The sequence below is a fragment of the Passer domesticus genome, chromosome 3, assembly GCF_036417665.1.
Source record: "Passer domesticus isolate bPasDom1 chromosome 3, bPasDom1.hap1, whole genome shotgun sequence".
Taxonomy (NCBI): Eukaryota; Metazoa; Chordata; class Aves; order Passeriformes; family Passeridae; genus Passer; species Passer domesticus.
Genome location: NC_087476.1, coordinates 34661361 through 34677449, shown reverse-complemented (window position 1 = coordinate 34677449; position 16089 = coordinate 34661361). Strand labels below are relative to the sequence as shown.

Genomic DNA, 16089 nt, shown 5'->3' with positions numbered 1-16089 from the left:
CACAAAACACAGATTAAACAAAAGAATTCATATTTTAAAACTTGCTTGCAATTTGGTTTTTAAGTTTTTTTAGTTTTACTGTTACTTTCTACTTAATGTAATTCAATTCTGGGTTGATTTCTCTCTCCTGCTTCTGTATTTATCAAAACAGCAAGAACTCAGATATTAAGCTCAATATACACCCCAGTGATGGTTAATGAATATTGTGACCATTCCTTCCCCACACTCTTTATAGCTTCCAGGAAAAATTTACAGCTTACATAATCATCACTGTGAAAACAATTTTGTCTAACACAAATTCTTGTCCACAAATCAATTTCTTGTCCTTATTCTTTCCTCTCACAGCTACACTGTAGTTCTTCAATTTTTCAATGCCCTATGTTGCCCATATAATACCGTCAAAGATTTTGGAGTAAAATTATTTCAACTGAATCAGACTTGCAATCACCAACCTGTCAAAGGTGCGGCCAAAGGAAGAAGATTTGTTAATATGAAGATCTCGTGTGAGATGCCATAGCACTGCAAACTTGGCATGAGCTTCCATTCTTACTTTCTGTGGACCAAACCATAAGTTAGACTTGTCAGAATGTAAAACTTCTGGTAAGAACTGGAAAAAGAAAGTCATACAGCATCCTAAATTATATAAGATATAATGAAATTAACTTCTTTGATTATGTGTTTAAGTACTATTTTTAAATCTTAAAACAGTAGTAGCCAACAGTAGGTGCCTGTGAGCAATTTAGTACCATGAAAGGATTCCCTCCTATCTTGATCCTGCCTGGTTTTAAAGTTTATTCTGTCTCTTTCTAGCCAACTTATTTTCATTCCATTACTGCCATACTAGAAAGAAACAGAGTAATTTTCTAGCTAGATACGTAGATGAGCTCTTCACTAACACGAAAAATTTAACTCTGGAACAAACTGGACAAATAGGACATCCTTACTGCCCAAAGGATTCATAATGACTGATACAGTCAAAGTAATAATAGCCAGAATATCATAGAATATCCTGAGTTGGGAGGGACCCACAAGGATCACTGAAGTCCAACTCAGGATATTTAATGGTAAAAATGGTGTAAAGTAACAATTGTTCTGTTTCTCTCTTTACTGAGGCTGATCCAGGCAGAGTTATTCCAGCAAGGCTGTAAACAACAGTAAATGTCATGATATGACTTGAACACATGTATAAAAACAGCTTCACCCAAAAGACAAGGAAGCTAGTAAGCATTAGTAAGAATGAACAAAGCACAGCAATCAGGACAATTACATCAAATAAATAATCAAAATTACTTCAAATACTATAAGGGCTTAAACTAAATTACTAGATGATAAGCAAAACAAGAGAACAAAGATTTTAACTTGTTTGATGTTAGAATATATGATTATAGGACATGAACTGTAGGTATATTTACCTTTAACCAAAGTTAGACAAAACTAAAAACTGTTAAAACCACTAACAATCTGGCGTACTTCCAGACTTAGTTTATATCATACAACTTAAGAAGCTTGGCAACAGCTGCTTATCTATGCAATATCTGCCACAATAATGAAAACTTGAGGTAAAAGCTATGAAAATTATGAAAAAGACAAACAGTTCATGTTAAACAGACTAAAAATAGAACAACCTCTCCACACCGAAAACAAAAACCAAAAGAGACAGCAGCATTCTAGAAAGTAAAACAAACATCACTTGTATTTAGAAAAATATGTTTCTCACAGGAAAATCATCCACAAGACTGCTGCAAAATGCTTACAGTTACACAAAACAATACACTGACAGTTACTGAATAGAGTTAAATACCAATTCCCAAACATACAGAGATGACCCCGTGTAAACCCTTGCAATCCATGCTGTGAAGATGTAAGAAATCACTATTTTCTCCAGAAGGTAGGCAGAAATGAGCAAGTTCTACATCCACAGTCACAGCAGTTTACAGACCACCCTAGGTGGCACTAAAAATCATCACCAATTTCAACAATACAGCAAGCTGTGAATTGCACTGATTGACAGTGGCTCACCCTCACTCTTGTTGACCTGGTAAATCTGGTAGAATGGCAAAAAGGTAAGCACTCCCAAACTCATACAACCACAAGTTGCTAGAATGTGTAAGTAATTCCCTACTATTCATACTGTTAGAGCTGTGAAAATTATACCTGAAATTTAAAGCACTACCCAGGTCTCAAGTTGAATGTCAAATTGACAACCTCTGTGTGAAACAAATTTCTAGGTGAGGGAAAAAAAATAACTAAAGTACCTGTCATGACAAGAACTCCTACTAACAACAGCAAAAAACTAAGCAAATGCTTTAAGTATGGGAAGCATCACACAACTTTGATAAGAGAGAACATCTCCTGCATAAGTCTGTTACTGAATGGTGAAAAATTTCTGTTGTCTAGAATGAAACTAGAGACTCATCACAGACCTAAAACAACATTTGAAACAACGTAAGGCAATATTTCCTTCAATATTGAATTTATTCATACCCTACTCTAAGGGGTCTTTTATCTCAATATATTTCTGTATATACTTTACTCATCTTAAAGTAAATACATGAACAACTTGCCTTGTCCTTGTGAGTCAGCTGCTGACTAATAACATCTTCACAAATGCTGGAAGACGGGACGAGGTTGTGCAGCTGGTAGAAGAGCTCCACACTCTTCTGATGATGCTGAGGAGTTCCATCACCCAGCTGGTCCCAAAGAGTTAAAGCTATATGCTTTGTACATGAAAAGGAAAGTTGCAAGAGACAAGTGAATGACTATCATGCCTTGTTCTGCTCTATGCAACAATGGGAGATATCACATCTGATGACACCCTATGACCAAGAGGCAATCTGAACAGAAGGAACTGTTCAAAACACTGCAATAACTTACTACATAAAAAACTCCTGTTAAGGAGTCAGAACAGAAATAAATTTTCATTGAAATATAATTAGCTACATAATATACCCTGCTGCTGGTTATCTTTTGCAAAAGATTTCTTACGTGAATTACATAAATGCAAAAATTGTTTACATAGTCCTACGTTATGTACATCTCAGTTTTATACCTTTGCTGATTAATGCTGCTATTCAATCAGGTTCTGTTTATATATTTAAAATACTCAATTAAACATGGAATTTCACACAAGTGGTCAGTAAGAGAATTGCAGGAAGAAAACTTTGTGTATTTCATTTAGATTCTAACACAGGTTACAAAATATTCAGCAAGAAAGTTTGGTTTAGCATATCAAGGATGGTAAAGGGACCAAGACTTATTCTTCACCAGACAGAAAAAGTCTAAAGAAAACAGCAATAGGATATAGACTCTAACCTTGAAGAAGTCTGTCTTTTCAGCCATGTATCTCAGATTGCCTTGAGTAAGAGGAGGTCTGATGACAACAGCCACCCTTCCCTGGTTAGGACTAAGAGGCTGAGCAGTTTCCACACTGTTCAGGTTTTCTCCAGTGACAAGAGCAACAGACTGAGTCAATCCAACCAAGTCCATCACGAGGGAAATAGTAACACCCTGAACACTGAAATTGCTTGCCTGCTTGCAAGCATTCATTAAAGTCTGTAGCCACAGTGGAGGCTGTACTTGTTCACAGTCTGAAACAAAAATCACAGATTATGCATTTATTTAACAATCTAAATATTATGGAATTTTCCTCTTGTATTCCATAATTACATGTGCAATTGTCCCTTCATATTTTAACCTGTCCATTTAGGAAAATGTATGCGAGAGGAAGATACTTCCTGATGTATCTTAAAAATAATCCAATAAAGAATGCAATACTGTATCACTTCAAACATTTAGTAATCAAAAATGAATAGAAAAATTTTAACAAGAAAAAAAAATTTTATGAAATGCATTCAGATGATTCCCTGCTTCAGAAAAAACCTGGATTTTAGTAGTTAGCACATCCTTTCATTCACTTTTCTTCTTCACAAAATTCTTCACCAGCAATCAGGAACCTGCAAAGGTTAACTTTCTTAACACCCTAGATAGTAGTCAGGAATAATTCTGTAATATGTTTCATAGAGCCTAGGATAATATAATATATTATATACATGTAGACTAATTTTAAATTGACAAAAATAGATTTGCCTGGAAACATTCACAGAAGTGAATGTTTCACAGAAGTCTGTGAAAATTAATGGTTTGGTGCAGAGGTATGATCCCTTAGACCATGCTCTGTTTTCACTGTAGGTAGCTGCTTCCCTCTTTTTACTGTCCTCTCACTTTATCAAGCCATACTCTGGGTTCATACTGGAAGTGTCTTTCTCCAAAGTTCACAGTCAATTCTCACAGTGAATATTGCATCCTTTTATTTTAGAGATAACAAACTAACTTCTCTTAAAACTCCAAGAGGACTCTATTGATCATGTCCCTAAAAAGGCAAATACATCTAGAACCAGACACAAGTGAAGAAGTGTTATTTAATAGGCACAAATACAGCACCCTTTTAAAATCAAGAGAAGAATGATGCAATTTCTAATTTATATCCACAGCTCCACTGGAGTCTAAATATACCTAACAATTCCATATTGTGTTCTAGAGTGTACAGATATAACCATTGTTGTCAGCTTCACTCAGTTCCCTTTATAATTTCTTCAGTTAAAGATAGCTGAGAAATTAGGCATACAGCAGAATTAAAGGACAAGTATATTAAATATCAGATTAACTTGTCTCCTTCAAATAGAAAGACTGACCAGTGATTAAGAGCTGTTCGGTGATATCATTAATGCAACCTTTCAAAAACACGTTCCAAATTTAGGAACCCTTTAACAAACACAGCCTCTTCTGCAGTACAAAAGCCTCATATCAATAGATAGGGCAGTGTGAGAATTATGGAAACTACCTTCTTCCATTCTCTGTTCCAGTGCAATTCTCTGTTATGGAAGTAGTCCCAGCACTATTCCCATCTGCCCTGACATTCTACACAAGAGATGTTTACATTTGAAACAAAATCCTTCCTGTTGGTTTTACCCACCTACAACTGATGCTTATTCCCCAAAGTTACACTGTTCAATAGACTGAAAATGATAACTAACAAATAGGAATGTTCAGATGATGAACAATAAACACAAATCCAAGACATTTACCAAAAGTGAAAGGGATTCCTAGAAGCACTGTCCTCATACGAAGCACACACTACCCAAGTTCTACAGGCTCTCTGCTCTACAGTGCACATGGCAGTAACAAGCAAGTGCTATGTGCACCAAAAAGTAATAAGCAAACAGCTGACATTTTAGTCTTTGGACACAACACTCATTTGTAGGCTGTTGGGGAGAAATAAATAAATAATCATCTAGCATTTTCAGGGTCATGCTATAAAAGCATAAATATTCTGAGATAGATATTTTATAAAAGGTATCAGATCTTTGGCATTGTCATGCTCATAACTAATAAATAGCTATAACCAAACTGCCATCAACTGACACGTATTTTATATGTCTGGATGTTACAAAGTCAAATATATGCTCTGCTCCTGGCTATAATGAAGACATAAACAACACATCTTAAAGACCACAGAAACAGAAGCAGTCATGTTAAATTAGCATGCTTGCTTCCAAAACCAAAAAGCTACTCATCTCCAAGCACTGCTCACCACTTAGCCTTGATCTGAAAATTGTAAATAAGATCAAAAAGCTGCAACTAGGAAGTTTCCTAGATAAAAATAAAACCAGAGATGACTGTGACAGTAGACAAAATTTAGTGCTACTATTTCTTGCATGTTCCAAGCATATCCACCATGAAAACATTCTCAGAAGCAACTCTCAGACTGCAGATCAGAAGTGGATCCAAAATTGAAACTGTAAATTGAAGACTTTACTTGAAACTTTACAAACAATTATTTTTGTTCATCCCAAAATGTCACAATTTACAGGAATCCATAACAGTGTTTTAACCATGTAAGTATCTGAATAGTTTCACCTATCTGAGAATACATCCATATCTCACCAAAACTCAGCATTTTCATTTTGTTTCTTAATGCAATTATAGAAGAATTTTTTGCAAGAACTGTGCCTTTCAGAGGAGCAAAGTAGAATACATTAAATTTCTTAGCTGGTATGATTTTTATTGGTCAGTAGCTTACAATTTCCATTCATTGTCAAAGTGATCAATGTGCACATCAAGCCAACATTGACAAAAAGAAGCTAAAAACATATTTGATGTGAGCTCTGGCTATTGCAGTATGACAAAGAAATCATTGTGGATCTATACAGTAAAGAGGAAGACTCAGCAATAGAGATTCTACTCTAAGGCTTTGGTTTGCATAATTTACATTTTTCACCCCAATATTAATTACTGTCAAATTTCATGCCAGCAATATTTTTAAAAATCTATGAGAAAATAATTTCATTTCCAATCATAAACCAGTTGACACAGAAGAAAACTTAGATTTCTGAGAGGAACAGCAAACAGTAACAGACACAAAACATGATACTATTACTTAAATTTTTTTGGCAGAAAAATAAAAATTATTACTTTAAAAACAAAGAACAAATGAGAGTGCAACTTACCCACTTCAGGCTTCCCAGGATGTAACTCTGAAGTGCGGTTTCCTTCAGCAATGTAAACGGGAAAGCTCGAACATTCAAGGTAGAGCTGACAAGCAGCAATAAAGGCAGGAAGGTATTCTTTTGGTGTTTTCTTCTTGTTTGTTTTCTTCACCTTAGCATCATCTTGTGATTCTCTGTCCCATTTTGTGCTCTGTCCTTGCGCTCTAGTGGGGTCTACCGGAAGCTCTGCCCCTAAGGGCTGAGACAAGGAATTATTCTGAATGATATACAGGTTGATAAATCTGGTTAAAAACTGTTGGACATATTCCAAGCAGCACTGCATTGCAGTCTTTTGGACTGTCTTCCCACTACGAGTTGCTGTCCCCTGTGTCATTACGGAAGGAGGCTGTACAATGGTCTCCTCAGAGCCCACGGTTGATGCTGTCTCAGTCTCGGAGGATGTGCTACCAACAATAGGGATGCCAGGTGCACTGTGACCTTCATTCAGTGCTCTGTCAATGTCATCAGTTGTATCTGCCTGGTATTGCACAAACTCAGTGAATCCACTTTCTGATGATCGACTGCTTGGAGGATTTTCACCATCTTCAAACACATCATTAGGATTTTCAAGTGACACTGATTGCACCTGAGCAACATAAAAGTTTAATGGCTGTTCAAAATAAGTTATTTTGGTTTTATCAAAACAATATTTATTAGTGTCTTCGTTTGAAAGCAACAATTTTATTCCAGAGTTTTAAATATATTCATACAAATACATTTTATGCAAAATGATATTTGGTGTTTCTGTAAGCCTGCCAGACTAAGCTAATATTAAAAAAAAAGTTTATGAAGAAAATTATTTTTAAAATATTTTTTAACATTTTCTTCATATCATAACTATGTCTACTTTATGAAAGAATGCTGAAATATATAGGCATAGGTATTATTTGTACAGCATCATAAGCCATCAAATACAAAGTTATAATTACAAAAAATATAAACTTTTAATTTAAAAACTACTAATAATTTGCAACTACAAAGAAAATGAATCATCACTTCAAAATGAGCAAGACAGTCTGCTGCAACAACAACAGTTCTTCATGACTTATATATCTTAATTCCTTATAATTCAGAATATGCATAAATAGATGAATGGCTTTTACTCAGAAAGCATCCACAGTGGCTTTTTGCACTGCTCTAGCCCTCTACAGTAGGAACTGGTAGTATAGTGTCTCTTTCCTAGTGAGAATGTGAGGTAGGGAAACAACTGAAATAGAAATGCATCAGTCAGTGGCCCTAAATGCAGGTGCCCACTTACTTCCAATCCTGCATTTTACCAGTGATGGCAGGTGTTGATTGAGACCTAATGGACCCAGAAGTTGTTTTGACTCTAATCACTATCTGTGTTAAATACAGAACTTGATCCTTATGTAATTATATGAAAAACTTTTTCATTAATAAATAAAAACAATGACATTACTATTTACAGTGAATAATGTCTTGCTTTACCAGAGACGGAATAAGAATGGAAATATGAGATATTACCACAGAAAACAGTGAAAGTTATATAGTAGAAAGCTTGAAGAGACATAAATGATGACTCCATTTTACAAAATACAATCTAAAAGTGATTAGAAGCATGGCAAATCATTCCACTGTCTCTTAAGAGAAACTATGGCCATATATGAGGCAGTTATAATTGGAAGCAGAAGGCCACTGAAGGTTCAAAGGGCAATATTATTCAATTAAAACAGCTTTATTAAAAGGAAAAAAAAAAAGGCAACCCAAAACCCCAAGAGAACAAAACAAGGCAAGTATCAATTAGTTAGAAAGAATGAATATAATATCCTGAATAAAGGATGCTGGAGTCCTAATTGACAATGGGAATGTGAGCCAGCAGTGGACTCCTTTGGTGAAGCAGCCCAGCCACATCTAGGACCACATCAGGAGAAATAGTGTCACCAAATCAAGGGAGGTAACCAGTCCCCTCTGCTCAGCAGTCTTAGGTCCACAATCAGAATATTGCACTCATTAGTGCAAAAGAAACTCTCATATACTGAGTATACCCAAAGCAAAGTCACCACAGATGCTCCTGATGTAGAGTAGATGCTCAGAGAGTTGGGTTTACTCAGTTTAAAAGAATGCTAAAAGTTGTGGAGGGGTGAAGATGGCTCTATTGCTCTCTGTGAGTTCCCACTAGGCAGTAGAAAAGATAGAGATATGCTCAGAAATCCACAGTGAAAGAACAAAGACAACCAACACAAGCAGGAACAATGGAAATTCTGATTAAATAACAGTGCAAACAAACAAGCTGTACAGAGAAGTCATGGTAACTTCATCCTTGGAAATATTCAAAATTAAGACAAATATGATCCTGAGTGACATGACCTAGCTTTAAAGTAAAATCTAACTTTGAAATCAGCCCTGCTTTTAGCAGTGCCCTGCAACTGTCACTTCCAACCTAATTTATTCTATGATGTTCCTTAGGTTTCTTCAGCTGGAAAACAAGGATTTCAGGGCATGTCACTTAACATACCTCAGAGAGCCATGGCTGCAAAGAACAAAGTGGACCAAGTTAAAAGAGAAATAGCTGCTGGCTGGTTTAATCTATTTCTTTAATAAATTATAAGAACAGTGACAGTAAAATGTGATGGGTGTTAAACCAATGCACATAAATTGGGTGAGAGGAGAATTTACATATGCCTGATATGTAACCAAAATGGTGAATTCTTTTCAGTCCAGTAATTTTACTTCATGATACTCTTGAAGTGCTTTACAAATTTTAGCTGATTAGTTTTTTATTAGGCCCTGATTCTGAAGTGATTTATACAAATATAATATCTGGGTAAAAACCCCTAAGAATCAAGAAATTTTACCACAATTATGAGTTATTTTGATTACCTAGGTTTAACATATATTTTGATATCTAAATCTAATCAAAGACTTGTAGGGTGTTCAACACAGGCTGTACAAAACCCAATTATTTTTTCCACATAAGAAGCAATTTTGCAAGATGCTGCAAAACCTAATCAGTTACCTTTTTATTTTCCCATTCTTTGATGGAGCTGCTCTGTCCAGTAGGAAGCTGCAGGATACCATCTGTACCAGCAGAGAGTAATGGAGGCTGAACCTTACTAAGGATCTTTGAGCAGAGCCTGAGAGAATCAGTAAGCTCAGACAAGTGCAAAGTATGAAGATGGCTTGTCAATGCAGAAATCATCCTGAGCAACAGCTGAGGCAAGTGTTCAGTCTGGATTTCAATGTAAGTCTCCTAGTAATAGGAGTAGTAAAGTAATAATAAAAACTTGTTAATTGTCACACCAAATTCCATCCTGAAATTTATTTTCTATAACAGAGCTACCTAACATTTGCTTAACTGTGTTCTAAACATACAGAACATGGAAAAAGGAAAATTAATATCTTAATATCCAAGAATAAGAAATACATGCTTTACTAAAAAATTAACTTTAAAGTTGGGTAACAAACAAATAGAAATATATTTAGCTCTTTTTCAAACTAGTACATGTTGTTCATTATACAACAAATACACTTAAAAACATCATAAGAAGGCTGAAGAATGCTATTACTTTATTAATCTTAAGATAAAAGTTTAAGAATGAAAGATAAACAAGTTAAGAGCTAAAGGAAGAACAGGCTGATTGCCATACCTGACACAGCACTCTCATACTTCTAGTAGGCTTTGAAATGAGAAAGCAAAGAATTGAGGAAAGACAGCTATAGAAAAAACAGTTCCAACAGTCTTTGCTACATTAAACAATGACAACAGAAAAAGAAGGTACATCTTATCATGACATTTAAAAGATCCTTAAAAGAAAGCTGCACATTTAAACTAGCATATCAAACTACAAAAGACTACACCTCAATGAATACACAGAAAAGAAAATGAGGACAGACTAAAATTTTCAGGTATAAGCATCATAAAACACATTTCAGTTATGCTTGTCTATCAAGAATCATACAATGAACAAAAAACTTCTTTTAATGTCCATTTATGTCAATATATTTTGGAAAAGCAATTAATAAAGTATATATAGTATTTCTGCAGACCATAAATATACAGAATCCCAATGTTAGTAATGAATAAAGGAATTCTTACCAAAGAAACAATATCCAACAAAAAATCCACTAACAAGCAGAAATTTGTCAGAGGTAACTCAGATTGATCACTATCACCTCCAGGCCCAGTTTGAAGTCTGGCATGTAAAGTCCTCCTGCAAAATTCAAATGGAGTTTCACAATATTTTTCCTTCCCCTTACATTGACCATATTTCTGTAACTTAATGCAAAGCTGTATATTTTGGATGATAATCACTATAAACCAATAAGCAATTTCTCATTTTACTGTTCAGTAGCTTACTTGGCCCCATTTTTCTTTCAGAAAAAGCAGTAACCACCCTTTTGGTGTAAAATAGGCTTCATTTGTAAAATGAGGAAATTCAAGCTAGAGAAAATTGAACTTGGAAGACAAAAACTTAGATAATACAGCAGCTCATGCAGAAACAAAACCAATTCTCCAGATTTCATTTATTTATGATGCAATTTTGTACCCATGTTGACAGTAACACTACTTATATGTAGTGAAATACTCACCTGCACGTTACCTGGCTGTAGATGACTATCCTTATGTTAGCAATTCAGCCCAACACACAAAAATCAAGTCACAGACATCTAGATCAACCTCTCACACTGAGCAGGACTGCTAAAAACACTAGATAAATTTGTCCACAGTTTTGTCTAGCAGAGTTCTGGAAATCTCACAAGAAAGTTCCACAGCCTTCCTGGCTTCCACTGTTCCACCTCTTCCACTGCTGCACATGTCCTTAGCAAAGCTTTTCTCAAAGTCCAACCTGACCACTTGAGTGAGCACTTGTTGCTGTCCTTTGTTTTCCATCAGCTGTTATAAAAAGTATAGCTGTATGAAATTTGCAAATGCCTTTCAGGAAATCATAAGGTGCCATTCAATTTCCCTCTTTGCCTACTCACCTACCTCAACCTTCAATGCAGTGTCCTACAACTGACCAGCTTAGCAGTTTCTCTACCAGAGTCTCTTCAGTTTCTCAACACTTCTCCTCAGGTGGCGTGTCCAAAGCTGGACACAATATTCCACGTCTGTCCTTAGAAACACTAAGTGAAAGGAAAAATAACTTCCTTTCACCTGCTGCCCGTGGTCCTCATAATGCAGCCCAAGACACACACATGGTTAGACCACTGTTGGCTCATAGACAAATTCATGTCCAAATATCTTAATATTTTATCAAGAAATTCCATAAGCAATGGAAAAAACAATTCTACTAATTTCATTTGACATCTTTACATCCTCTACCCCTTGCCACAGCAAAAACCCCTGCTCTTCTGTGGTCCCTTCATCCCCTTCCCTCCTGTTAATATTTTCAACTTTCCCTGATTTATGGTTTGCTATTTTCTCCTGTAGCCCTGCTTGTAATGCACAGAATCCCGACCCTTCTTTTTCTCTAAAAGCAGAACAAATGATGACACATCAAGTGTCTGGCAAATCTGTCAATTTTATCAAAAGCAATTTATACAATGAGTAATCCTGTACTGGCCAGACAGAACAAAAACTAGCTTAGAGGTCACTCTGGAGTCTCCCCTTGAGTAGAGGGGCTAATTCTGTCTCTTGATTTAACCCAGACACTGAGGTTGTGAGAACTCATGTTGCTAAGACCCACAATCAAATCTGATGAAAATTGGTCAAAAGGTTGAAGTTATAGGGATGGGAGAAAAAAAATACTTACAGGCTTAATGATCCCATGAGATTGACTTCTTTGAAGAAAAAGGCGTACAAAACAAAAAATAACTTCAACTTTACCCATACAGAGATTAAATATTATCACCTACCTACAACACTCTTCAAACCAACGAGCAATGTAATCCCACATATAATAAGGCTCAAAGGAATTGAAAAGAAGATTGGCAGTTTTAATCAGTTCTGCTGTTTTCTTGTTTTCTCTCAGTTTGCTGAAAGAAAATAAGAATATTTCATATTTTTATACTTATTTTTCAAGTTATATAACTACACATCACTGTGAGTTACCCACTGTCAAGTAACACTGACAAACGATCCTCCTCCGATCTCTACAAGTAGTTGCTGCTCAAGGGCTCAGGATATTGGCAGGCTGCTCATACCAATGTTTTTCACAGTTGCCAGGTTTCTCCTCTATCCTTCCTTTAATATTTGTCTTTTAACCACATTTTTAGTATGTCTGTTTTTACCATAATTGTTCCTATAGTTGTTTTCTCCCCTCTCCAGCTTTGAACACCCCTGTCCTCTCCACCTTTCAAAATATTAAATTCAAATCTTCAACTCTACATCCCACTCCCCGGCTCTCTGGTAGCAGTCTTCATTTTTCTACTACAAGAAAACTCAGTCCATTTTGGTTTTGAAGAACACAGATATAAAGAATATCACAATCAATCAAACAAGCATTTTTGTCATGGATAAAGAATAAAAATTATGCTAAATATTAAAAAATTAAAATAATCAAGCCAACCACTTCACACCTTTGCACTGAACACAAGCTGCAATCAATGTTAATAGTATCATGCAGAAAACATGTCACAGTCCCACAGGCTTCAGTCATGGTTCCAGCAACAAAGATCTATTATTTAATAAAAATACATTGTACTCATTATTTACCTGCTCAGCTGTGTGTGATCTTTGTTGAAAGATGGCTCTGTCTGAAGCTCCAGTTCTGCTTTGCACTGTGTATACAACGTTCGAAACACTTCAATCAATACATCCTCCAGGATGGCAGGGCCTAGGGAGAAACAGCAACAGTCACATTCTTGAATTATAGTATTGCCAACAGTCCACAGCTGAAAGCTATTGAAATCATTAGCTAGCTTTAATCACTGAAACCACAACATTTCTTCTGGCTCAATCTCATAAACTACCTGAATGTCAGAAGGTTTGGCTTGTTTGCATTCCAGAAACACTGAGACAACTGTAGAGCCTGGGAGTACACAAAGCACAAGCCCCATGTTCAATGTGTGTACAATGGCAGCTGGGTACAAACACACCAAGTTCAAAAGCTGTGCAGTCACAGCAGTACACATCATGTTCAAGCCAACACAACCTTTTTACTAGCTCAGCTCATGTAAATTTTTACTAGCTCAGTAACATGTAAATGGACTTCACGGATTATTGATCAGAGGTGCCTTTCAGCCAAAACACTTTAAAATACTCACCCCTAAGCTACCTCATGCTGTTAGCATATGGACAATACACTCAAATATTTAAATGTAAATACAAGATAAAATATTTTGAGCATCATCCTTCCTTTTAATTTGAAGCAGTTTTTTTTTTAGCTCAGGATATAGTCTGCAGGGTACTTCTTGGAAGTATTTTTGAAAGTGTGGAAATTGCAACCCAGAAAGCCAACTGCAGCCTGGGCTGCATTGAAAAAGTGTGGCCAGCAGGCCAAGGGAGGTGATTCTGACCTTCTACTCTGCTCTTGTAAAACCCCACCTGGAGTACTGCATCCATGTCTCAACACAGAGACATGGACCTGCTGGAGTCCAGAGGTGGGCCACAAAGATAAAACTGGGCTGGAACATCTCTCCTATGAAGACAGGCTGAGATAATTGGGATTGCTCAGCTTGGAGAAAAGAAGGCTCCAGAGAGACCTCATTGCAGCCTTTCAGCACTTAGATGGGGCTTATTTAAAAAGAGGGAGAGATATTTTTTTTATACAGCTAGATGGGAATAGGACAAAGGGGAACAGTTTTAGACTGAAAGAAGAGATATTTAGATTGGATGCTAGGAAAAACTTGTTATCCAGAGGGTAATAAGGCACTGGAACAGGGTGCCAGAGAAGCCATGGATACCCCATCCCTGGTAGTGTTCAAGGCCAGGTTGGATGGGGCTTTGAGCAACCTGGTCTAATGGGAGGTTTCTCTGCCAGTGGCAGGGGCGTTGGAACTGGATGATGTGTAAGGTCCCTTTCAGTACATTCTATGATTCTATAAATAGCTCCTCCTTTGGATTTGAGCTAAATCTCAATTTTGAAGAAATAAGCCTCAAATTATTTTAAAGGAATTTAAAAAGTAATCCTCCTTGAGATATAGTTTACTTTTTAATGTGTTTCCTAGTCTCACTGAGCTGCCTTCAGTAAGAGTATGCTCACGGTGTTAACCAAAAATTCTTTTAGATTATTCTACCTAATTTTGCTGAGAGAATCCTCAAAGCTTTGCTACTTCACGAAATCTTAACATATACATTGCCTCTGAACATTTAGAGTGATCCATAGAAATCATAAATTACAAGGAAGATGGCAAATTTCTGACAGATATTTTTTTCCTTGCAGTTCTTCTGTCCTAACCAATTATTTTATTTAATTATTGTATTTTTATGGTTTTATTATCCCACCCTTAAATCTGATAATGGATTAAAAAAAAATTAATTTTTTCAGTCACCTTCAAAACTGTATTCCAGAAAAAAAGGCAAGATATCCAAGACTTAAATGTAAATACTTTTTGTCTCATAGTCCTCCAGCCCTCATCTGCTAAACAGGGCATTTAAACACTTCAAATAGGGGAAGGGAAAATTGAAAAGAAACACCAAAAAGAAATCCCAACAAACCACCCACAAAACCAAAAAAAAAAAATTTGCTTCCTCTGCATAAGTTCTGAAAAGAAATTAACTGTTTTATTTTTAGTATCTATCCTCTCTGTGTGTATATTAAAGAAAGAACAGGTTATTCCCAAAAGCAACAGCTGAGATTTATAATAGTAAAAGTCATTATTTGATGAAAGAAATGAAAAAGATTTCTTCCAACACACAGTTAGTTCTCTCTATGACTTTGACTTACTGTTTCCTGTGTAGAAAGTAGAAGAAATGGCATTTAGTAAAAGGTAAATCTGATGAATGCATTAAATTAAATACAAAACATAGCTACAGTTTGGAAGATCTAAGAAATCTGGGTAACGTGCTAAGTACTAAGGATATAACTTATTCAATTTGATAAAAAAGAGAAAAAAATTTCAAAGCAGAATCACATGAAACAAATTAAAAAGAGTAAATGAAAATTACCCAGTTCAGGCTTATCCAGCAAACTGATAAGAATTCGAAAAGGCTTCAAGTCTTGCATTAATGTGCTTTCTTCTCCCTGTCCATTAACTTGCAATATTCCAACCATTGCCTACAAAGAGCAAAAACATATCAGGAAAATAAAAAGAAAGCTAGAAAGCAATAAAAGTGGCACATAAAGGGAAAATTCTCACTAGCTGAGACCACTATTTCATCCCACTGAAGCTCAGCCTCTCACGATTAAGTTCTCTCAACTTCGTAGTTGAGAACATTTCTGTGGAACAGAACTTGGAAGATTGTATTTATTTAAAATCAAAATAGAGTATTATAAGCAGCTAACTCAATATTTCTTAAGAATAAAAGAAAACATGAGCATTAATGAACAAATTATTTGAGAAGATCAAGTAGGTAGATATTAAGGGCTTAATAAAACGCCATCTGTCCTATGGTATACTCACGTGGATGAAAACTTTCTTGACTAAATAGCAATAACAACTTTGAAATAAATGGGAAGGCTGAGTTTCTATACCAAAGCAG

At 35.8% G+C, this 16089-nt stretch overlaps 1 protein-coding gene across 1 annotated transcript in view; it reads right to left on the bottom strand.

The window, feature by feature from the left end:
* The window catches only part of DOP1A (DOP1 leucine zipper like protein A), a 61896-nt gene that overhangs the window by 22886 nt on the left and 22921 nt on the right, over nt 1-16089 (bottom strand). Inside the window, exons 9-18 of the mRNA XM_064412552.1 lie at nt 15556-15664; nt 13162-13282; nt 12363-12482; nt 10603-10717; nt 10154-10183; nt 9523-9756; nt 6507-7131; nt 3313-3587; nt 2565-2717; nt 453-553 (exon numbers count right to left, since the gene is read on the bottom strand). Coding sequence (XP_064268622.1) covers nt 453-553; nt 2565-2717; nt 3313-3587; nt 6507-7131; nt 9523-9756; nt 10154-10183; nt 10603-10717; nt 12363-12482; nt 13162-13282; nt 15556-15664 — 1883 coding nt within the window. The remainder of the gene's footprint in view (nt 1-452; nt 554-2564; nt 2718-3312; nt 3588-6506; nt 7132-9522; nt 9757-10153; nt 10184-10602; nt 10718-12362; nt 12483-13161; nt 13283-15555; nt 15665-16089) is intronic.